Genomic DNA, 26,191 nt, shown 5'->3' with positions numbered 1-26,191 from the left:
ACAGGGTGTAAAGTGAAATCAGCAACTTCCTGCAGCAATTGCGAACATCATGTTGTTGTTGCGTGCTTTCAACGTTTCCTAAGCCAACCAGGTTTTCTGGATCTGAGAGTGTGTGACTTTACCAAGGTCACTGAGGGAGTTTTCATGGCCCAACAGGGAGCTGAACCTTGATATGCAGAGTAGTCGTTCAATGTTCAAACCATGACTTTTCCTAGGCTTTGGCAGGAGTCACAGGAAAGTTTGTGTGGCTAGTTAACTAAGGATGAAACGTGACATGCTTAGGCAGTGATGTGTTTTCCATCAGGATACAGAATAGTTTGTGAGGCTAGGATTCCAAAATTAATCATTTGATAGATTAAATTGTCGGGGGGGGGGGGGAACATATCTATTAGTACCTTTTGGTCAGCAGTAAGTGCTTATTCCACAGCCTCATACCATGCTGAGCCTGTTTTAACTTTAAATAGTGTTGGAGGGAAAGTACCTAATTCCTTTCTATAATGCCTAGTTTGGCCCTTATTTAAATCCACCACACTACTATGCCTCTGTTAAAACCTTGTGATATTTCCAGCAATGACTATAATATGATATTCCAGTAATGGTTATAAAATTGTCTGCTTATATGTTGACTTGTTAAATTTGGGCTTTGCAACTGCAAGATCTCACCTTATTTTTTAAATGGTTTATATTTATTTTGATTGATGTTCATGGGAAAATTTATTTTACAGGTCATTGTATTGGAAATTGGCTGAATTTTTTTCTTAAAAGAGAAATTTAATTTACAATGAAATATATAAGACAGAAGTGGGTAATGTAACAAACTTTGAGGCCAGTATTTTTGCCCACGGGACAGTCTGGGGGAAGGGTCTGTATGGACTGCTCTAAAGACCAGAAAACCATAAAAAGCAACAGAAGTGTTGCTGAGGGTTGAGATACAACCTACTTAAAAAGTGAATTGATGTTTCTGGAGGTTTCCAGGAGGAACAATTCACTGTTTGATGTGAAGCATAACAAGGGCAGTTTAGGAAATTTGGAGGGTTCAAGGGCCACACAAAAAAACAGATTTTGGAGCCATATGCTGCTTCACTCTGCCCAGCTTTGGTCTGAAGCATTTAGTTAATTGGAGGCTATATATATATGCCAGCAGTCAGGCAAGAAAAAAAATTCTCATGTTCTCCTTTATGACTTATACACCAATATTCTTTTTTTTTTTAATGGTTATATACCTGAAAGGTAAAAGGATTTTTATTTTCTGGGGAAAAAACTCAGATAGTTTATTGGATTCATTTCAGTTTCTCTTTTGGGTTGGTTTGGTAAATGGTGGGTTGTTTTTCAAGCTTTTTCATTTGTTTCGTTCAGTGACAGGTTCAGAAGCTCCAGCAGCTTCTCTGTAGTCCAATAGATTCTTCCATTTTTTCTACAAATGTGAAAGTGCCAGCTCTCTTGCCTTTTGCCAAATTAAACATAGGCTGATTGAGCAAGTCTAGCTATGCAAACACACTTCTGAAAAATATGTTCACTGACAAGCTGTAACTTTGTGTGGATCCTTAATTGTACTGGCACAAACTCAAGACAATTCCCAGACCATTAGACTAACTGCTGTTGAACTTCTAGAAAGCCCACATTCCCCATCATTTGTAGGCGGATATGAACTCTGCTGTTTTTAAACTGTGTTTTGGAATCGCCCTTTTGTAATTCTTTTTTCCTCCCAGGTTCAAAAGTCCAGCCTGGTTGTTATTTCTCAGCTTAGAAACATTCAGAGTTAAGAGGTTTTTACATAAAAGTTTTATTGCAGTAGATTACAGATTTCCTTTCCTTATTTTTTTCTAATAAATAAACTGATGGTTTGCAGATTTGTGTAAATAAGCCCTAAATTAGAATAATCGAACACAGCAAAAGAAGCAAAATATGACACATCCTGTTTTAGATTATCACAGTTCCATCGAGTACATGCCTAGTTAGAAGTAAACACCTTTGTGTTTCAGACTGCAATCCAATATGAATATGGAACTGCATCTTGGGTTTTTAAAATTCTTTAGGGTATTATGTTTTATTTATGTTTTATTTGTTTATTTATATTTATATGTATTGTATTTTAATATATTAGATGTTTTATATGTACTTATAAGTATGATATGTTAAATGTTAGTAGTGGAAGAGAGAAATAGAATCATCTGAGCATGCTCATTGTTTCATGCCATTCTGGGCACCTACATATGGTGACACCAAAGAGGGTAACACCACTGTCATTTTGAACCACTTTCTATTGAACCTTCTTGTGAACCTTTCTATTGAACTACTTTCTATTGAACCTTCAGAGGGTCCTTAAGCCTCTGGCAGTTGGCCCATTGATATTCAGATGAAATAGCTATCATCATCCTGGGACACTGGGATTTCAATCAGTTACTTTACAAGTCCTATATGTCTGTTGCCTAGGAACAGTGATGTTTATCACACTATGCTCTTAAAGAGGTACTATTCCAGTGTGACTCCTCTAGCTGCCTCCTGTTGCATGCTGGGATTGGCAGTTTTAAGGAGGGGTATTTAGAATTCTCAGGCAGAGAGGTTCAGCTCCTTAAAACTGCCAATCCCAGCATGCAACAGGAGGCTGCTAGAGGAGTCACACTGGAATAGTACCTCTTTAAGAGCATAGTGTGATAAACATCATAGATTTCTCTTTCAGAAAGATACACACTTCATATCTCATTGGAGGCATTTGTTAATATGGGAGATCTTCTATAGAGTGGTGAGATGATAAATGCCAGACCTAACTTTTAAAACTGAATGGTTTGCATTTATTTGTTTGTTTGTTTGTTTGTTTTACAAAGGGATTGGAAGAGAGTGCTAATAACCAAGCAATACACACATATTCTTTATTTTAACATTATGAATAGAGAGTCTTTTAGTCATTCTAGTTGATTTTAAATTGTATTATACTGGCTGAATGTGACTGAAGAGACTCAGGATCAAATCTACACTCACCCATCTCACAGCTTAAAATAACTTGTGTGGTTGCTGTGCTAATAAATTGTAGCACTCTTTTAAGGAAAGAAAGGCTAGATATAAATGGAGTCAATGGAATAGGTGATTGTGCAAGACAATTAAGAACAACAAAATAATTGAATTCATCTTTGGGAAAATTAACTACCTTACATCTCATATTCATATCATATTATTCCCTTCTGCATCTTCATTTTTTCTTGTCATAATGGTGTCATGTGAAATTTCTGGCCTTAAAATGCTTAGTAGCGATAGGTCAATGAGAACATAAAAAGGTGTGTCATAGAAGTACTGAGTCAAGCTATCAGTCTACCATCAGTAAATCATGCTAATTCATCACACTTTCCAGGAGACTGAGCCTGGGATCTTTGCATGTGAAGCATGTATTTTGACTTCCCTAGTATAAGCCATATTGGAATCCAACACGCACTATGGTCTTTTCCTGGTAGATCTATAGCAATGACTTGTTTGATGTCTGGTCGAGAAACAAAAACAATTCTATAAACCATTCTGCTTATTTGCAAGAAAAGTCATGCACATATAAGCAACCTTTGCAATTTGAAAGTATAATTTAAACTTGTTATGACTTGTACTGTGTGATGATTTAAAATAATTTATTATTTACGTTATAGTGCATACTGAAATATTGCCCTGAAATCTTATATGATGAGGTCCCATTCTTGAAAGCCACATTTAAGTAAAGCATATAGAGAAGTGTTGTTGAGTTTGGTAAATTACTTTTTGGATTACTGTTCTCAGACTCCCCTGGTCAGCTGGATAATTGACTGAGTGCACTGCGGATTTCTGTGAATGGCAATTCAAAAGAATTCAAAAGTTTGGTTTGTAACATCTTGCCTGATGAAGAAGTCAATGGAGCTTCAAAAGCTTGTAACATGTATATTGTACATTTCAGCTGGCCAATAAAGGTATCACTGTTTGGTGGGTTTTTGTTTGAAATGCCAACACAGCTATCCCCCTTTCTGTAATTCAAAAGAGTAATGGTTTCTAGCTGTGGAACCAGCTATGATAATTCCATCTTTTGCTTTAGTCTAATGTTGGGGAATATATTTCAGAAAAGAGATTCCAGCTAAACATTAGGAAGCACTTTCTGATGATAAGAACTGTTTGACAGTGGAATATGCTGCTTTGGAGTGTGGCGGAGTCTTCTTAGGATGTTTTTAATCAGAGGCTGGTTGGCAATCTAAAGGGAGTGCTTTGATTGTGTATTCCTCCATGGCAGGGGGACTGGATGGCCCTTGTACTCTCTTCCAAATCTATGATTCTACCAGGGTCTTAATACCAATTTGAGGATGGTTTTGCAGGGAGACACACTTTAGCAATGGGTGGGACTTAAGGCATTGGTGCAATGTTTCCCAAATTTTGCTCCAGTTCCCAGGAGCCCCAGTCAGCTTGGCCAACAGTCAGGAATTCTGGGTGATGAAGTCCAAAGCATCTGGAGCACCAAAGTTTGGCAACATTGGCTAGAGGTACAGACAAGTATGAGGAAACATACATAATCTTTAAGAACTTGCACATTTCCCCACCAAGTGTTAATTCATTATACTCTGTTTCTTGCTAGTCAGCAATAGAGCTTTGCATTGTAAAGAAAGTAACAATGTACTTTAAAAGCAAATATCAATTCAGTTTTGTTTGAAGCTAAAGGGGGGAGACCTAGGCCTGTAACTTTAAGAGCTGTGCTTTTAAACTTAGTGAGATTGTTCTGGAAAGTGTGACAGTAGCTGCATACCATCCTAATTGGTGGCCTTAGTATTCACTGTAAAGCTAGTGACAACATTGAAGAGATTAGTTAGATAGTAATAACAAACATTATTACTCAATTTACTTAGTAACGGAATGATTTTAAGAACACAAGAAGAAGAATTACACATCTTGTAAGGAATGTAATTAAAAATAAAAATAAAGAACTTAAATGTTAATAAAAATGCATTTATTTATAATCTAAGGTAGTGTAGACAACTCCATTATACTTTTGAGGGCTCAATTGTTTGTCTGTTGTGGCCCTCCGAAGGTTGAACTGCTGTACTTGCTAGGACTGATGGGAATTCCAGTCCAATTTTCTTACCCCAGTATAAGGAACTAACTGGATTTCACCTTTTTGTTGTACATGGCTCAAGCAGTTAAGATGATTGCAAGATCAGCAAGTCGGCAGTTTGAGGCCCAAGTGCTGTGTGATGGAATAGGCTCCGATCACTAGTCCCAGCTTCTGCTCACCAGCAGTTCGAAAGCATCCAAATTCAAGTACATAAATAGGTACCACTTCAGTGGAAGGTTCTGTTCTGTGCAGTCATACTGGCCATATGACATACAAAGTAGTCTCTGACAACACTGGCTCTTCGGCTTAGTAATGTAGATGAGCACTGCCCCCTACAGTCGGATGTGACTTGACAACCTTATCAAAGGGAAATACCTTTACCTATAAAGTTTAGATATTATAGCAATAGCAATAGCAAGTACATTTCTATACCGCTTATCAGTGAACTAGCACTCCCTAAACAGTTTACAATGTGTAAGCCAATTGCTCCCAGCAAGCTGGGTACTCATTTTACCAACATATGGAAGGATGGAAGGTTGAGTGGACCATAGAGCTGTGCCTGGGATCGAACTCACAATCTTGTGACCATAAATGGCTGCAGTATTGGCATTTAACCACTGTGCCACCAGGGCTCACAATTCACCAGCATCTCTCCTGCTCAGAGGCTGACTTTCTTACATACCCAGTTTTACTATTGCTAATGGTAAGGTTCTCTTTGAAATTTCTGTTGATTTTAATCAGTGATATTTATTATGGTTTTTTAGAATGTTGTGCGTAGGGCTTTATATACAAGTATGTTTGGATTGTGTAGGTTTTTCATTTTGTCTTGAGTATTCTCGTATGCTCATTCCAGTAAGGTGCATAAATTACTGAGTTTTACACCACATCTTCTAAGGATGAAGGATATTTTCTCAGTTCTAACTTTAGTGCATACATATTTATTTCACACATTCCATTTTGCAAACCAAAACATAGTTCTGCTTCGAAATTCTTTAAATTCTAGTGGAAATGCAGGAAAAATATTTATATTAGTGGGAAAATGTATGAGTATGCATGGGAAAAATATGTAAAACATGAAATACAAATATGTTTAGGAGAAATATTCCTGATAACATATACATATTTTTGTTCAGACTATTTTTTTAAAAAGTACATACTGATATGGAAACTGGAGGATCTGAATCTAAGACCAGAAGAATGAGAAACCAAATGAAACTGAAATTAATAGATTCATCCATATACTAAGTAGATAGTACTTGCAATGCCAGTTTTTATATGGTTTTAACAATGTTTCATAAAGCAAAGATTTCTTTCTTCTTCGTCATTGCCAGAGTTTTAGATAGCAATTTTTGAGCTTTTTGAGTAGATGGGCCTACATTTGTGGGAGGAGGAACATCATTGTTACATTAAAATATTAGACTCAGCACCAGTTTTAAATGACTTATATCATCTTGTTTTGTTTCCCACAAAGATTCTGGAAAGTGTACTTGGAGTATTGGAGAAATTCTTTTTTAAAGAAACGTTGTATTTCTTATAACTTCTGTTTCTTTAGTTGTAATTCATATAAGTATGTTTCATAGGTTTTATATAATTAACAAAAGGTATTTATTTAAAAATACAAAATAGAAATAAGTAAATATATTTCCTTTGTTTCTATATTGACTTATGCATATTTTGTTCTTGGATTCTGGCTTTTGCTTTTGTTGCTGTAGCAATAAAGAGCAATCAGTTCTATTGTGAGTTCTCCAAAATATGGTTCACCAGATTTTTATTGTCATAGAAGCTAGCTATTTTACACTGGATGATGTGATAATATTGGGATTACTTGGAATTATAATATTTCAAATAATTACTGTGGAGGGGCACCTGTTTGAGGAAATCCTCTGTATTATTTCTGACACCAAATAAGTAGTAGCTAAATGTCTAAATAGCAAAATTTCACATTGAAAGATTGGGAGTGTATGCATTACTTGTTCTCTTTGGTAACTTAAACAAAATGTATGAATTATCTGTTCTCTTTCATAACTTTAAAAAAGTGATACCTGAGTCACAAGCATAGCTTAAATATGTCAGAATATTAATCTGATTTAAAATCCATTTTATGTTACTGACTGTAGCAGCATAGTTGTTAAAAGTGTGTGATAGGAAGTCCCCAGGTCAAATATAATCTCAGGCATAAACTTTCTAGATGATTTTAGGGAAACTGTTATTTTCTAAGCCCAAGTGTCTTTCTTTTTTTGTAAAATGAGAAAGCTAATTGTGACCCATTATGAAGGGTTGTTCTCAGGATTGCTGAGAAAATATATGTGAAGCAGTATTTAAAAACGAAGTATTTCAATTTACTATTACTTCTACATAAAAGTTTGATTTTTAAATCAGAGTAATACATTATGTGGATGCAGATTTGACTTTCAAAAACATAGCTGTGTCTTTAAAAAAGTACAGTGTAGGGTGGTCCTAAATGTAAGCATTAATGATGACCCTTGCAGTTCTGGCAATCCTTTCTAATAATACAGTGTTGGAGCTGTCAAATGATGGCACAAATATCCTAATCTACTGAGATAGCTTTTTAATCCCAGTCATCAATCATGTTTTATTAGCTTTAACGGAGTCAGACTGCTGTCATTTAAATGTTGCTCTGGGACAATGTGCTGACAATGTTCTGCAGGTGTAACTTTCACTCAAACACTATGTCTGGGCAACAAGCGAGATTGTGCTCGTGTTGGGAGAGAGTGCCATCTTCAGTTTTAAGTATCCATTGTACAACACTGAACTTCAGGATTTTGCTTCTTTGTTGTATGTAAATGTATACTTGCTTGCTCTAGACCTCGGGATAGAGTGGGAAAGGACTTCCCGACATAAAACAGAAACAACATTTGCCAGTTAACTTTGCTGTTGTTGTACCTGTTATTTGGCTAAATTGTTATTTATTTCAATGTCCTAAAGAGCTTTAATTACATGATGAACATCATAGCGACAGCAATAATGAGGATACTTATCATGTCCACAAACATATTAAACACTGTTGAAATCATACATTTGTATTATTGCAGGAGGAAATGAAATATGGTAACAATAGTAACAATAGAACTATGGAAATTACATTTATGCAATTTCTGTTTTCTGTCAAGTTCTTTCTTTCCCTCTTATTTGTTTATTTATTTATTTTTAAGCTGATCTGCTATTATTGTGGAAGTAATGTCCTACTCCATTTGGATGTTTTGATAGAGCTGAAGGGGTTGTATTTTGGTTATAGTATATTAACATATGTTTTATTTTATATTTATTTTATTTTATTTTATGTTTACATTATGGAGATGGTGTTTAATGCATTCTTGTTCTGGGAGAGAAGATACTATTATTATTTCATATTGAAAACATATTGTAATTTAAAAATACTTTAGTGCTACTACATTTACATTTTGGCTATAATGAAACATTATATTGATGTATTTTGTGTACATATAAGTGATTGTATGCATTTAAAAGAACTTCCTATAATGAGAAGCAGATGTGTCACAGTGACAGCAGGCAAGTAGGGGCTGGAGAGCTGGATTCATTAAAAGAGCCCTGAGATAAATGCACCACATAAGATAGCAAGTGAAAGACAGAAGCTGTTGATGAGGGTGACCTCTGAATGCAAGTCATCTTACTATAAACAGAAGGGTGTGGAAAGCCATTGGTCTGAGCCAAGCTTGTTTACTATCCAGATCTCACTTTCGTTAACTTAGGTAAGCCCACTGAGCCTGCTGTGACTGCTCAAGGAGGAACAAAGTGTCTTATTTCTACCTGAGTTCAAAGCAACAGTGCTGTCTATGGCATTGTTTCATCCTCAATTTAGCCATGCATCTCCAGCACTTGTGTAGCAGAACATAGTTGGTGCAAAACCTGAAAAGGGAATTGGCATGCTTGGGGAGTTCTTTTAAATTTCTTGAAAAGGAAATGAGGTAAGCTTGTGATTTATTTCCATATGAGGTAGTGATTAGCATGTTCAGGAAACAGTTGAGAGAGCATGTAGTGTCTAATAATTTAAGCCAGGAAATCACTAACTTTTTATTTAGATATAATTTCTTTTTTCAGGTTTGCTTAGAGTTGTGTTTATCCCTTTGTGTAGTATTTTAAGAGATTGCTTTCATCACTTTACTTGCAAGCCATTTCATAAATGATTGTTCAATAAATAACATGAATTCATACTTGGATGCCTTCATTCTCAGTAAAAAGAAGGGAAGCAAAATGAAAATGTGGATAATTAATACATGAAATATTCATTCTGGCTATCTTTTGTGAGAGAGACACATAACAGTTTTAGCTGTTCATTAGAATAATTTTTTACTGTAATTAACAGCACAATTATATGTATACTTACTCTGAAGTAAATCCTGTTATGTGCAGTGGAGCTTATGCTGTGATAAGTGTGGGGAACATTTGTAGCCCAATATGTAGTCCAAAATGAAGACCTTTTATGTACTAGTTTTGTAATGTTCCAGAGGTGAATTACTATTTTGACCAGAAAATGAAACATAATTTCTTTCTTTGCTTTGGTGATCTGACCTGGCATTCCAGAGCCAAAATGTCCTGCATTTAGAAGATATGCTGGAAATTTTGATTTGATATATAATGATACCAATAAAGTATCTGCATGTAAAATAATACCCATTCAGCAGATGTTAATCTGCTGCAGCCATGTATACATAATACATTTTCTACCTTGTAGAAAGAACAGCCGACTCAGATACATATACAGCCAAAGTTAAGTGCCGTTTTCCATTCAGGATCCATGATGTGAATTGGCATTAACAACGACTGCTTCTTAAATGTCTCTTTCATTCAAGACAACATTGGAGAGTCCTTGGGTTTAGGAGTAGTATTTTATTACTTTAGTAAAGGAAGTAATGTTTTTTTAGAGATAAATAAAATGCTTATACTGTCCATTTATGAAAATTGATTTACAGCTGGAGGGAACTGTATTGTTCAGGGAGCATGTGTCACAGAAAAAATATGATAAATTATAATCGCTCAGTTTGGTTTGTATGAATCTAGTGAATAGCAAGCAGCAGTATCTGATTATATGTTTCTTTTCTTAGTTTGCTCAGTACGTTTAAAATATGGAAATACTTCCAAGCAAAGAATATTTAATAGAAAAATTTGTCTAAATGAATAACATGTAGCATATTACATTTTCTTAGAAATTGTTCAAATGTTAAATTTGTGGAAATCCTTCAATTTTTTTTTAAAAAAGTATAATTACGCTATATGGTTGTATAAAATAGTTTGATAAATTCCATAGCATGTACCATAAAGAGCATCTGGGAAGTCCTCTCAGATTTAATGTGGGGAAAATGATGAGTGCATGTTTAGAAAATGGAAGACAGCTGTTAAAGAAACATAAATGCCAAGCAACCTATTAAGAGTATGTTGAATGATATCTGGTATTATTTGCTTACCAGTCGTAATTTAAGATGAGCTAAGAAAAGCAACTATAATGTATATTAGCATAGTTAGAATGAAATAGCATTTATAGTCAATTTCTTCTCTCTCTCTCTTTTTACCTCCACCTTTGGTATGTCTTCCAGTGGAAAAGATAATGTTTTCCTTCCTCCCTTTCTCCTTGTGCTCTGAAAATGTGGTCCAAAGAGTTGAGGGGGAGGCACTGTGGAGCTGGTTTGGAATCAAGAAAGAAAAGCCCTGCTGCATGAGAGGAAGCCCCCTCGTGTGATGTTGAAATTTTAACATACATTTAACGTTTGTAGTACGCTTCAAGTTTGTTTGAAAGCAGTGAACTAATGGCAGGAATGTGTTAAAATATTAATTACAAGTAAATATTGTAGAGATGAAAATGATTGCAAACATGTCTTCCAGCCAGTCTAAAAATACACTTTTAAAAAGCAAAACAAACTCTAATGCAATTTACCCAACATGTCATCAGTATGAAAAAAGTATTTGTAGAATAATTAATTTGAAAAAAGGATATATATTATTTACATTGTATTTAATCTTAAAAGTCCATGCCCAGTGATGATAACTTAAATTAAAGCTATAGTATTTGTAAAACAATATGGGCTGTGGCATTTAGTTGTAAGGAATAAATAATCACAAATGGAGAATTGGGCTCTATTAGGACCTCTTTGTTTGATTACAGTAATGGGGAATATTCAAATAAATATCCTTGTAGATAAAACTAAGTATTCTTACTGATCAAAATGGTCACGTTTTGTTAAGAGTGCACCTGGCTATTAATTGACATGTAAAATGGTTGGTGCTTAATCTAACCAACAATAAAAATAAACATGAAAAAATGATAGTACACGACAGTATATGAGCCCAAATTCTAAAATGTCTTTAAAGTGAATACAGATGTATACTGGAGTTGTATATATGTTTAACAAAATTTTACATGCTGCAGACTTCAAACAAGGACCCTAAAACTACATACATTTCCAATGTAATCCTAAAGATGATTGTTTAGAAGTTAGCTCCACTAAATTCATTAAAATATACTCCCAGGTAGGCATGTAAACTGTTACACTTGGTGAAGTAGTTAAGCACACTTTTCACATTTGCTCTATATCAAAAATAGAGGTGAAAAGGAGGTTATTCTACATTTGAAATTTTTATTACTTTTTCTACACTTGAAAAAATATATCACTATTGTACAGTAGGGCCTTGGTATCTGCTGGGATTTGTTTCCAGGACTCCCCCCCCCCCCCCCCCATGGATACCAAAATCCATGGAGGTTCAAGTCCTATTAAATACAATGAGGTAGTAAAATGGTGTCCCCTATATAAAATGGCAAAATCAAGGTTTGCTTTTTGAAATTTAGATAGATAGATAGAATATTTTCAGTCTATGGATGCCTGAATCCATGGATAAAAAAATCTGTGGATATGGAGGGCCAACTGTATAGAAATGCATGTCCATTTCTGGGCACCACAATTCAAAAAAGGTGTTAAGAAATGAGTGTGTCCAAAGGAGAGTGACCAAAATGGTGAAGGGTCTGGAAAACATGCCCTAAGAGAAACGACTTAGGGAGCTGGGGATGTTTTGCCTGGAGAAGAGAAGGTTGTTTTCTGCTGCTGCAGAGAACAAGACCTGGAACAATGGATGCAAGCTCCAGGAAAAGAGATTCTACCTCAACATTAGGAGGAACTTCCTGACAGTAAGGGCTGTTTGATAGTGGAACAAACTCCCTCAATAGAGAGTGGCGGAGTCTCCCTCCTTGGAGGTCTTTAAACATAAGCTGGATGGCCATCTGTCGGGTATGCTTTGATTGAGAGTTCCTGCATGACAGAATGGGGTTGGACTGGATGGCCCTTGCGGTCTCTTCCAACTCTATGATTCTATAATGGCATAGTGGTAAGAGTGTTGGTCTGTGATCAGGCTTTGATTCCCAGCTCGGCCATGAAATTCACTGGGTGACCTTGGGCAAATCACACACTCTCAGCCTCAGGGGAAATCTCCTCTGAACAGATCTTGGCAAAACCCCACCACCACCACCACCTTAATAGGTTCACCTTAGGGTCGCCATAACTCGAAAATGACTTGAAAAACAACAACCATAAACATTTACATGTAGAATGGAATAAAAATGTATTCATTGAATGATTGCTTGATATAAGTAGTAGCTTACTTCCATTTATGCCTCTGCATATATCAGTTGATAGATTTGTTTTAGGTTTTCCATACATTGGAAATGAATTGAAGGCATACAACAACAACAACAACATATCGCTTTAGGCTGAAACTGGTTTAAATATGTAGTTGAATTTTGTCTACTTCATAATTTGGAGAATGATACCACTGTTCTCTAGGTTGTGACAAATGAACAGTATCTTTTATTTAACTTCCTTTCATAATAATCCAGAAAAAATATAGTAGAATGTAAGGGACAAAGCCAAGAATTAACTTGTTAAGCATGAATGCATCAGCTTTTTCCAGTATTTTTTTCATAACACCCTAGATTACCAAATTAACTCTGAAGTTAAAAATATGGTTAGTGGGTTAGGTCATTCAAATTCATTAGCATGGGAGGCTTCTACTTCTGTCAGATTCAGTAAATCAGGAAGACTTGCTACCTTAGGAAAATTAGTTAGTATCAAGATAGCAGGAAATGCATCATGGCTCTACTATTAGGTAGACTCGAAAGAGAATTTTCTGAAGATCATGAAAGAGTAACAGAACAACCAATCAAAAATGGAGAAAAGGGGGGAAGAGTCTTGGAAAGAGGATAGGGTGGGAAAGTGATTTGTTTGAAGAAACAGGCCCTCAAGAAGTTAGGTCCTTTTCAGAAATTTAGACCAATAATAATAATGTATAATTATTAATTAATAATAACATGCATACTTATTATTTTCTTACCTGCCAAGACTTCAGGCAGGGTACAGTGTATATTGAATCACATAAAACTATTTAAACACTCTAAGATAAAATACATAAATATAGATCTGAAACACATGGGCCTGTATGGAAGGAAAATGTTTTGAATCTTTTTGGACAGTGGAGGTTCATGGTGTCTTGCTGCACTAACTTCTCTTCCGTTATTGAATATATTCTAGATTAGTTTGTATTATAGTGCAATATACAAATTTGTATAATATCTTTTGGGATGAGTTCCAATGAATCTCTTTGTAATCTTGTTCACACAGTGTTATGCACATGGTTAATTAAGGGGCTGAACAGACCGGCAAAAAGAGTCAGCAGCTTGGGGTGGTGGTGTACACACAACACATGCCCCCAAGCCGCTGGGGAGGCTGCCATGAAGCAGCCTGAGTGACCACAAGGCGGCAGCGGAAAACTGGTGGTAGCAGTAAAGGTGCCTTTTTCCTAGCACAAAAAGGAGCAGCATTTTGCCACTTCTTTCTGTGCTGGGAAAATGTTGGGTTGGGGCCACAGCGTACTGTTATCGCAGCCCCAATCCGGCTCTCAAATGGGTGCAAAGGAAAGCAATTTTGTTAGATATCTGATTAAAAGTGAAAATATTACAGATTGAATTTTGTGTTCCTGGCTCCTGAATGCAAAACATATTCTGTACTGTTGATTTTTGCAGACCTCACTTGACTGAGAATGGTGCAGCAGAATGAATGCATCGATTCAGTTGCACAGAAGAATGTCCTTCATATCCTCAGAGACTCCAAAATTTCAGATTAAGATTTCTTTATTCTTGATTCAATGACCAATCTTTGTTGCTATCCATTTATTGTTGTCTTTATGGTGAAACAGATCATTCCAACTTAAACCACTCCTTAGTAACCTAATATGCAAGGCATTTGAGGAGAAAATACATAATGCATTATGGCTCAGCTATTAGGTAGCAGACCTGGCTATGGGACAGAAACAGCTTTGGTCACCTTTGTGGATGACCTACACAGAGAACTGGAAAGGGGGAGTGTATCCTTGTTGGTCCTGCTGGACCTCTCAGCGGCATTCGGTACCATTGACCATGGTATCCTTCTGAGCCGCCTTTCTAGGGTGAGACTTGGGGACACTGTTATGCGGTGGTTCTGGATTTTCTTAGAAGGTGGTGTTGTTCAACTCCTTGTCTGCTGGACTGTGGGGTGCCTCAGGGTTCTGTTCTGTCCCCCATATTATTCAACATCTACATGAAACTGCTGGGAGAGGTCATCTGGAGTTTTGGAGTGAGGTGTCAAATTGAACAAATTGAAGCTTAATCCAGACAAGAAAGAAGTGCTTCTGGTCAGTTGTAAGGTAGATCAGGGAATAGGGACATTGCCTGTGCTGGATGGGGTTACACTTCCCCTGAAATCTCAGGCTTACAGCTGAGCCTGGATGCCCAGGACTCAGCAGTTGCCAGGAGTGCATCTGCACATCTTAAACTTGTGCGCCAGCTGTGCCCGTTCCTTGAGACATCAGATCTGGCTACAGATTACATCCCATTTGGACTACTGCAATGCACTCTATGTGGGGCTTCTTTTGGAAACTGTCTGGAAACTTCAGCGAGTTCAAAATGCTGCAGCCAGAATGCTGACTGGGGCCAGTTACCGGGAGCATATAACTCCCCTGTTAAAACAACTCCACTGGCTACCCATTTGTTTTCAGGCACAATTCAAAGTGCTGGTCATGACCTATAAAGCCCTACATGGCTTGGGTCCAGACTATTTGCGAGAGCGTATCTCCCCATATGAACCTACAAAAGCCCTACAATCTGCAGGAGAAGGCTTTCTCTTGGTTCCATTAAGATCACAGGCTCGCCTGGTGAGGACACGAGAGAGAGCCTTCTCAGTGGCTGCTGCCATCCTCTGGAATGCCCTTCCTCAGGAGGCTAGGCTGGCCCCCTCCCTCCTGACCTTTCACCGCCAAATAAAAATATTTTTATGCTGGCAGGCTTTCTGTACATAATGCATAGCAGGGTGGTTTTATGGAGCAGATGGGTTTTTAAACTGTTTTTAACTTGTGTATATTTTATGTGATTTTATATTATATTTTATATTGTGTATATTTTATGTGTGTATATTATATGCATAGACATTTTAATTGTTTGAATTCTGTAACAATTTTAAAGGTTTTATCTGTGAGCTGCCTTGAGTCCCTCTGGGGGAAAAGGCTGGCTATAAATGAAATAATAAACAAACAAACAAACAAACAAACAAACGGAGTGCATGTGTACTGATGAATGTGAAAAGAAAACTGAAATGCAGATGAATAGTAAACTGAATTAGAGATGTTGTAGGATGAGATTCTATACCTTTCCCAACTGAAAGCACCCAGATATGTTGGACTCACACTATTGTCAGGCAACAGTTATATTAAGGAGTGTGAAGGGAAGAAATTCTAGGTTGGAAGAAGATAAGGACAAAAGAAACTCTTTTGATGGAGTGAATAACAATAATCTGTTTTGCTAAGGTGAACAATGAGAACCTGCATGCCATTCTCTATAATAATAATAATAATAATAATAATAATAACTTTATTACGGTCATTTGGCCAACACACCATTCTCTATAAATCACATGATTTAGTCTGGTTTAAACATCAATTAACTAACAATAACTTAAGTAATCAAACAACTATTATGACAGGGATTTTTCCATTTTATAATATGTAACATTATAGAATTAACTATTTATTTATTTATTTTAATTGGACACTTGATACATGATTCTAAATGTATTATTACATTTTCTATTTTTTCTTACGTTACTTACAGTTATATTGCTCATTTCCAAAGGCGGTTTCTGTTACTAGAAATCTCCCTAATCCAAAAGGTTAAATAACAGATAAACATAATCTATCACAGTATTTTCACAGCATTACATATTTTAATTAAATTTGTATCTTCTGTATGTTAATTCTATTTTTTGACTTCTAATTGTCTACTTGGTTAGTAGAATGATAAAATGAAACAGTTAAACAAGTGGATCTTTTGGGCTGCTACTGTGAAGGTGGCCACCTTAAGTGTAATTGATTTGGAATGGTCTGCAAACAGATCACAAATAATATCAGGCAGTGTCCAGCCTGCCCTCGTTTTCAAAGGATTTATATCTGTCCCTATATAGTGGTCAGTGTAAAAAAATAAGGCACTAGGTCTTCCACCTCCCCAGAACCACCAATGAATAAACACTGTGTGGGTCCTTTTTACCTTCCATCTAAATGAGCTGAAGGCATTGCCTGAAAATGGAGGACAGTAAAGACTTTTCTGAAGGCTATAAAAGTTAAATCTTGGAAATATTGTTCCCTCTTTATAAGGCTGTACTATGGCGAGAACGATTGCTGTTGGCTGGCAAGCAAATTTTCAAAGGAATCCAACTCAAAAATCCTATCTCTTATAGAGTATTTGCCCTTATGAATGATTGAGGTCTGGACATTTTCAAAATAGGAAAGGGACAATGATGTCCAAAAGTGAGTCCATCCACCCTTAGCAATTTGCTCAATAAAGCATTGTTTTGCTAAATTACCTTTGTCCAAGTTCACCGATCTTTTCCCATAGAGCATAACGGCTTTGTGGACTGTAGCCTTGATAGAAGGCGATCCACTTCCAGCCTTAGCAATGAAGAGGATACTCCCAGAGGAAGAGCTAGCAGTTCTTTCAAGAATCTGTTCTGAATAATTTCAGTTGCTGCAACATAGACCTGTTCCATAGCTGTGCTCCATGTAGTAATGGGCAGAACTTTGAACGTAAAGATTTTTAGAATGGGGCACACCAGGGAACCTCCATTGATCCTTCTAAAGGTTAGTATTGCTTTTGCTGTCCTTCAAGCTAGAAGTTTTGCTGCCTCTAAGTGGCATTTCCAATTTCACTTACAGGAAAAGTGTACCCCCGGGCATTTCAATCAGATGGCCATCTAAGTACTATTCACGGGGGAGCTTCCTTTTAGAAAAGAACACTAATTTAGCTTTGGAATGGTTAATAACCAAGTTCTCCTGGCTGCAAACCTTGCCTAGTTTTTGTAGAAGTCTCCTCAAGCTTATCAGATTGAGAGAGGGTGGGAAACAATCTGCAGAGCTCCATTCAGAAACAAGATGGTTCACATAGAAATTAAACAGAAAGGGGGGCCAACAGGCAACCCTGTCTGACACCTCTTAGAGTTCTGACTTTACCAGAGAGAGTTTCAGGACTTTTCAGGACTTTGATTTACTCAATATGATGATAATAGAATTTTGTCTTTCTGACCATCTTTTCTTGCAGAACTTCACTATTACTTCCCAGTCTGTATTTGTTTTTTCAAATAATTCTCCTTCTATCCAGTTGGTTAACCTGTCCATATCTATATTTTCTAGGACTTTCAACAACCACTCATCTATTGTAGGCAAATGTTTTGATTTCCCCTTTTCTGCTATGAGAGTTCTGGCCATGGTGATCATATAAAATATTGTGCTCCAGTGCTTCTTTGCCTTTTGATTAGAGATTTTATTGGTCATGTTTGATAGATAGATTTCCAGTAAAATGTTGAATTTTATGCCTAATATGTTGTTGATGTTCTTATAAATGTTTTCCCATAGCTTTTTAATCTTAGTACATGTCCACCACACATGGTACCAATTACCAATCGCTTCTTTGAATTTCCAGCATTTATTTCCCTTATTTTTATATATCTTTGCTAATTTAGACAGAGCCAAGTGCCATTGATAAACCATGTTTAGGTAGTTTTCTCTGATACTTTGGCATTTTGAGAATTGAAGTGTTTTCTTTCTAGAAAATTGCCAGCTCTTCAAATCTATAGTTCTTCCTAGATCTTTAGCACATTTTATCATAGTTTCTTTAATAGAATTAACTTTCAAACATAAAATCTCATAATAAATGCTGACAATTTTTCTTAACGTTTGCTGGGAATTTCAAAATAACATGAGCACACTCCAGTCATTCTTAAGATATAGAATATGTTTATACAAACAAGCCCTTACTAGCTTTATTTGTACTTTTAAAGGAAGAATGCTTGCTGCAGAAATGGTGTGTGCACATTTAAATGCTTGTCCCACTTGCAAACAATGCAGTATAGAAAGGTATTCTATGCACTTTGGTTTCTGTTACTTATCAAATTTTAATATCGTGTTCCTGAACTATTAAATGAAATCTATATGGAAGCCTGTTTATACATAGTAATCTTCTTTGGTAAACTGTAGTGATAGTTTGTAATTTATTTATTTGATTTATATCCCACCTTTCTCCATGTGCAGGATCTAAGACAGCCATATTCTTTATATGTAAACAGGCGCAGGATGATTAGTCTGTCAATGGTACAGTGAATCTGTTCTGGGTTTTGGTCTGAACATTTTAAAAATCTATGCACCTTGTTGAATCTTTAGGGACAACAGAGGGGTAGAGTGCAGCATCTTGGATAATTTCTTTAAAGTTGGGACAAAAAGCTAGAGTGACATAGGACATAGGACCACCATTCACAGTTCTATGTCATTCTACATTAAAATTAAATTATTTCACAATACCCAATATACTGTTAAATCGGTGCTTCTAGCTGAAAGCCAAAGGCCTGTTTTAATTTAAAAACAGTACATCTGTCAATATGCCATTTCTATTTCTGCACAAGTTAGAGTGAGTAGTTTAAGAACTTCACACTCAATTTCAGTTGAGAAATTGGCAAATTTCCATTCCATCTCTAATTGATATTGAAGAAGTGACAATGGCCAGTAAACCAGAACATTGTTCAGGTAGACCTTATTTAAGGCTAAACAGCTTCGACATGTATACATGTTAGTTTCACATTTGTATTTTTAAAAAGTGCATATTGCTTGCAAGGTAAAGAACATTTATTCTCGTGAGTTTTTAATAGATCATTTTTGGGTTTATTGCATTATTGTTCCAAAGCTAGTTACTGGGTACCTTAGGTGTTCTTATATTAAAAGGTGGTATGAACTGTATTGAACAAAAAATGATAGATATTGTTCAAAGCTGTTGATAGCAATATCTGTGAAAGTTGTATAGTAAGCTGTTGATATTGATCTCTGTGTAAGTTGTATAAAGTAACTTATTATTGTTATTGTTATTATTATTAAAATTTATTTATAGAGCACTGTAGATTTGCATGGTGCTGTACAACATATCAAGTTGTTGTTGCTGTTGTTGTTGTTTGCCTCCAAGTCATTTTTTACTTACGCCGATACTAAGGCAAATCTATCATAGGGTTTTCTTGACAGTTTCTTCAGAGAGGGTTTGCCATTGACATCCTCTAAGGCTGAGAGATTGTGACTTGCTCAAGGTCACCTAGTGGGTTTTTATGCTTGAGAGGGGAATCAAGCCCTGATCTCCAGACTTTTAGTCCAATGCTCAAACCACTACACCATGCTGACTGTCTAACATATCCTATTAGGGTCACTATAAGTCAGAAATTACTTGAGGGCACACAACAACAACAACATTGAAGAAGAGCAGTGCATCCTGTTTTTGACTGGCCTTGTGCAAAAGGAAAGCGAACCTATTTAGATGTGTGGACTGAACCATAGAATCCATTCCACTTGCACTGTCTATTCTGAAATGTTGGTGGTATTTTTGCAAAAACTGTGCTGGATGCAATTTTGCTTCCTTTATATACTACTTACTTGATTTGACTTATATCAGTCATTAAAGTGATTAGGAGGAAAATCTTAAAACAGTACAGTAGTACAAACTGTACCATATGACCTTCCTTAACTAGGAAAGTAGAATCTTTCAGAGGCCTCACCTCAGATATCACATTACAACATATTTTGCCTATTATCTCTTTGGAAATGGATGCAGTGTTGAAGCCAGTACTTAAGCATGATACACAGAGTGCTGTTCTGAACTTTCCAACTTGTGGTTCAGTTTTCCAGGAAAACATGGCATTTTATTGTATTTTACATGCTAGCTGATTGAAAGCAAGGTGGGAGGCAGGGAAATGAAACAGGAGTCCATACCTGAAATATTGACTGAAATATTAATATAGTGAAGAAAACTGGAGAATATAAGGTTCAGATTTAGTTTTATGACTAAAAACTCAATCTTATCCAAACCTCAATGTTATTTTGAGGATAATTTGTTATACATGATGCATAGGAGAAGAACAATATATGTTATCCTGAACTCCTGTGGGATTAATTTTCACCATGATAGTTAATTATTTGAATAAAAATAATGTATTATATTATGTGTTGCATATTTAATTATTATTGTTAACTGCCATCAAGTCAACATCAACCTATAGTACCCCTATGAATGAGAGACACTCTGCCCTGCTCTTACAAACTGAGGCCATTGATTTTATTATTTATTTATTTTTCCATAATTCTTTGATAGAGTCTTACCCATTTGTAATTCAATCTTACTCTTATCCTACAGCCTTCTACATTGCTGCTATTCACTTTTCTAGTGAATCATATCTTCTCGTGACATGTCCAAGTACAACAGTCTTAGTTTAGTCATGTTGGCTTCTGTCTTTTTGGCAGTCCAGGATATCTGCAGAATTCTCTTCTAGCACTGCATTTTAAATGTTGTTTTTCTTTCTGTCAGCTATCTTCACTGTCCAGCTTTCACAGCTATACATGGAAATATAATGACATAGACAATCCTGACTTTGGTATTTCAATTATATATCTTTATACTTGAGGATCCTTCATAGCTTCCCTCCCAATTCCTAGTTTTCTTCTGATTTCTTAAGTCTCTATTTTGATTACTGACTGAGCCAAGATATAAAAAAATCTTTTTCTATCTCAGTGTTTATTGTAAAGTTATGTAAATCATCTATAGTCATTATTTTAGTTTTTTTTAATGTTCATTGGTGAGCCTGCCCTTTGTACTTTCTTCCTAGAGTTCTTGGAAGACAAAAGTCTTTGGAACAATTACAGGACAATGTACGTCTAGGACCTAGACTTTCTTCCGTAATTGTTCCAAGGACTTTTGTTATTGATGTTCCTCTAATTTGCACACATCCCTCCTCTGAGTCTAATCCAGCTTTGTATTTAAGTTCAGCATACAAATTAAACAGATAGGGTGATAAAATGCAGACTTGCCTAACCCTTTTCCCTATGTGTTTCTCGATGATGTGTCCTAATGGTGGCTTCTTTTGCTGAGTACAGATTACACATTAGGATAATCAGATGTTGTGGTACAGTGTTGTCTTTAAGAGCAGTTTTCATGATCTACACAATCAAAGGCTTTGCTATAACCTGTAAAGTGCAAGCTGGTTTTCTTCTGAAATTATTTGGTGTGGTCTGTTATGCAATGTATATGTGCGATATCATCCCTTATGGCTCTTCCTGTTTAGAACCCAGCTTGGACATCTGTCATATCAGCTGCTCTGATAGCCTTTAGGGCTGAAGGGCGGGGTATAAATACCATAAATAAATAAATATAATAATAATAATTTCTCATTCCACATATGGTAAAAGTCTTTGTTGTAAAATTTTGAACATCATTTTGCTTTTATGGGAAATTAATGCAGTGGTCCAGTGATTACTGCAAACCACAGTATTCCCTTTTTGAGAGGCTGGAATATATATTGAGTCTTTCCAATCTGTTGACCATGCTTTTATTTTCCATATTTGCTGACAGATTTTAGTAAGACTTTGAGTGGATTCTATATTGCTTGAAACAGCTCTGTTGGTATGTCATCTGTTCCCATTGATATTTTGTAGCACCCTTGAACATGTGAAGATTTTGCTGGGTCACTTAAAATGTAGAATATGTGACATGAATTCAGTACCAGGCTTGAATGTTCACATACAACTTCACTTTATGTGTCTGATGAATGCTCAAAGGAATACCATATTGCATTATACATCACAATTATTTTTCCATTTTCTTATGTTGCAGGAACAAAACTAGTGTTATAAGATGATGTGTTATTTTGGTGTATTTCCAAGTCAGCTTTCCACTAACATGATGGCCTGAGAGCTGATTATGTTGTGGGACTAATGGTTATAGACTAGTTTAATATATATTGTTTTATGATCAAAACAGAACTGAAAGATCAGTTTGGCCCTTGACAGCGGAAGGAAAGTTTTAAGTAGTGTTTTGGAACACAAAAAGATGGGCTTTTCTCACAGCAAAAAAAGTTTTGTTCATTGCCATGGGATGTTCTTCTTCATGGTGTCTGTGACCCACACACATTGCTTTGTTTCATAGCTGTGCAGAGCAAGTTGGAAACATCTAGAGCTAAGCTGAGAATTTGGGCAGCAGCCCTGCCCCATCAGTCCTACATATGCTCAGGATGCTGCTGCCAATACCCTCAACTCCTTTTTTGTTTTCCATAGTGGCAGTAGCACATTGGAAATTCTGTTTCAGACAGTGTTTTGGAAGACAGTGGAAGCCAAGCTTCTTCATTCCAACCTTCTTCAAATCCTGTTTTAAGTCTACTTCTTGAATGGCAAGGCTCCGCTACTCATCACTTTATCGTTTATTCTTCATTACTTTTCTGCAGGGTCTTGAATCTTTGGCATCACTGCTGCTTCTTGATCTGTAGGCCATTTTTAATATATAAAAAAGAATCTGTTGAAATAATGGGATTCAGCAAATAATCATAACAGCTAAGAGCCATGTTTTCAGACATTGAATTCATATAGGCAAGTGTTACTTTTTTATACATGAGTCGAGTATAGTTGAGTATATGGTAGCCTATATTGTAAATTTGTTACAAGCATTCTTTTTTGGAGTGTGGGGAGGGGATGCTAGAAGTGATGCTTCTAAGCTAGCAGTTAGGAGATTCTTCAGCTAGTTCGTCTGTGTTCTCTATCAGTATCCCCTCTCAGTTTTGTGGCTATGTTTTACAGTGCTTTACACATAAGAAATAAAGATGTTTTCTTTTCATCCCCTCTCCCCCCCCCCCAATTCCAAACCACAACCAGAAACATTAAGAGTGCTGAAATAGTAGTAACTATTTTGACATATACCGTTTTATGTGCAGTCTGAAAAGAGTTTGCATGATCTAATACAAGTTTTGAGTAGCTTCTCTTTACAGTTTCTGGTGAAATGATCCATACTGCTCTAACCAAGCAGTTGTTTAGAGCTGTGGAAAAAATGACTGAGGGTGCATCTTATGTAGATACTTTTATTTTATTTATTTATTTCCAGGATTTATATCACACCTTTCTCCCACAATAGGATTAAAGGTGCGTATGAACAGGCACGGATGAATGGTGGCACAGGACGGGGCTCTCATAGCAGATTCCATTAGCGCTATCACTAGGAGCAAACAGAAGTAGGGGAGATATTACATTTTGTAGTTGTAAGATTTGTGGCAGTTGTTCCATATGCTTAAGGAAAGTGACAGTTGCTTGGCAATTCTGGTCTGGGTTTGAATTGTAGGCTTTAGTTTATATTTTTCTCCCTTCTTTCCTTTATTGCTTGTCGCATTTTATCTGTCATCCATGGTTTCTTGCTTACATAACAAACCTATATTACAAACCTACATAACTGATGCTTCTGGTTTCAAAATGTTTGATTTCACTCATAGGACAAAAGAGCCCAAAAGTCCATGATAATTTGTCAAGAGGTCTGGCTGTATGCCCTTTGTGCGTTTTGGACAATAGTTAATTCCAGAACTTTTAAATGAATTTTCTGTTGGCAATTCCTTTTCATTAAGGTCTTTGTCTATTGCACATTTAATTTACCCCTAATCCTACTGTATTTTTTTAGGATACTATAAAATAGGAGTTTGTTCCCAGAATGCAGTTTAAACAATTCTCAGTTCCCTGAGTTCAGTTGGAACAAATTGTTATTACTTTTAAAGTGGAACTGGAAGCTTTTAATTTCCCCTTACATTTTTGAGAGAGATTGGAGGTGGTGTGGGGCTCTGGAGAGCACAAGAAGCCTAAAGCTCCCCATGGACTGTATTGTACTTGTAACAGGAAACTATGGCTTCTCATTTTGTTTGAAGCCAGTGAAGACATATTGTGATGGATGTGACCTTGAATGTGCATCAAAAATTAATGCCACTAATTCTGGCAAGCCACTGATTCTCAATTTTTTTATCCTTCTTCATTGTAACTGCCACACATTGCAAGAATACAGGAACATACCCCCTCCCCACCGAATATAGTAAAAATTATAAAACCTGTTATACCAACATTGTGATATAAAGCATAACAATCTCTTTGAGAAGTTAAAAGACATATTTATGACTGTTGCTTGAATGTCTGTGAAAAACTTCTCTGGCAACAAAGAAATCTATATGTAGTAAAAGTTCTTGTTCTTGAATCAGAAGCCACACGTACTGTACATAGCATAGGAACTTACTCTGTGAACTTAAATGTGAACTTATTCTGTGATAGATGTAAAGTTGGCTTGAAAAGAAAAAGAATATAATATGTTAAAGATACATACAGATTTTATTTGTGAGTGAACTGGAACAGCACACATTGACAAAGTATACTAAACATACTGGCTTCAGAAGATGAAAATTAATGTATGTATTATTTAGCTAACACTACAGTTTTTGCCACAGAATCTGGTGTTTATTATTGTGAGCTTTAGCAGGAAACAGAAGCAGTATCAGTTGGGAAAACATTTCTTTACAAAATTGAGAACAGTTTGGCTCTCCTGTTTCTAAGCAGGGAACCTGGTTCTTTGGTTTCTTTGTTCCAAGTCAGACTACTCCCAAACTATTTTAGCTGAACATTTTACATACTAATGGAGTCAAGGGAAGTTAAGTTGGCAGCTGTTCATGGGATAATAATGAAGCACACTGTTTAGCATTGCATATCCACACTGTAAAATGTGAGAAGTATTTTATAGAGACCATACTGAGGAGGGATATATCCACTTTATGTGATGTAAATGCATGAGGAAGTCTATCTGTTTCTTTTGTTTTTTCATGGGAAAGTAAGTGGCAATCACTTTTTTTGTTGCAGGTGAAGAAAACGTGCACAGATTTGGATGTTTCAGAACCTCAGAATTCCAGGTAAAGCAACAAAAGATGGCATTTTGATGAGTCTGGGTGATATAAAACAATGAGGCTATTTACCACAACAATAACTGAAGCCCAAGATAAACACTGGCTCATTTTTCCACATAATAAAAATGATTCCTGTTGTATTCTTCTGAATACATTTCACTGTGCAGCATTAATATTAGTTTGGCAGTACTATTCTGGATTAAGAAAATGGAGTGCATAATCGGTAGAAACAAAAAGCAAGCCTGAACTATTTTCATGGCTGATTTAGCACATATTTTAATACATGCTTTATAATATATGTCTAGTGCCACTGTTTTGTCTTTTATGTTGGGTAAAATGCTCTAGATATTGGGAAAATAACTACACTTTCCAATGTATTTTAGTTCATGTTTCATGAATTTTTCTCTCTTGAGTAATAAGAATGCCTCTAAATATTCCATCCAGTATTAATATTCTGAGGGTACAACTGTTTTGTGTAAAATGTGAAATATAAAACATAAGCCTTTTCTGAGTTGCTTCATCTACTGTTCTCAAATAGATGAAAATATTTCTAGTTTTTAAGCAATTTCTGCATCACATACTTTATTCAGGTTATCACTAGCAACTAACTGGAAACCCCCCCCCTCCAAAAAAAGGAGAATCCTGAACTTATTCTTTAGAAGCTGGGTACCAAAAGTCTCTTTAAAATCTCCCTGCAAGATTAAGGGCCTTTTCAAATATATAGTAGAATTCCTGCCCTTCCTTTCCATGATATATGTTTTCTAGATGAATATTATCCAAATGTAAGTAAGTGTACTTTGAGGCATGGCTCTTTGCCTACCAATAT

General features: G+C 36.1%; 1 protein-coding gene across 12 annotated transcripts in view; it reads left to right on the top strand.

Annotated features, from left to right (window-relative positions):
• Window positions 1–26,191, top strand: part of EYA4 (EYA transcriptional coactivator and phosphatase 4) — a 166,153-nt gene that overhangs the window by 43,305 nt on the left and 96,657 nt on the right. For 11 of the 12 annotated variants that reach the window (XM_089530347.1, XM_089530341.1, XM_089530348.1 and 8 more), the window contains one exon: window positions 25,322–25,371. In XM_089530347.1, the coding sequence (XP_089386473.1) occupies window positions 25,322–25,371 (50 nt within the window). Of the gene's footprint in view, window positions 1–8,846; window positions 8,998–25,321; window positions 25,372–26,191 lie in introns of those variants that run through there. The other variant, XM_089530344.1, reaches the window with a different exon arrangement.

The sequence above is a fragment of the Sceloporus occidentalis genome, unplaced genomic scaffold, assembly GCF_023333645.1.
Source record: "Sceloporus occidentalis isolate IW3139 unplaced genomic scaffold, rSceOcc1.0.p SCAF_6, whole genome shotgun sequence".
Taxonomy (NCBI): domain Eukaryota; kingdom Metazoa; phylum Chordata; class Lepidosauria; order Squamata; family Phrynosomatidae; genus Sceloporus; species Sceloporus occidentalis.
The sequence above is the reverse complement of the archived record's forward strand: the minus strand, read 5'-3'. Positions and strand labels throughout refer to the sequence as shown.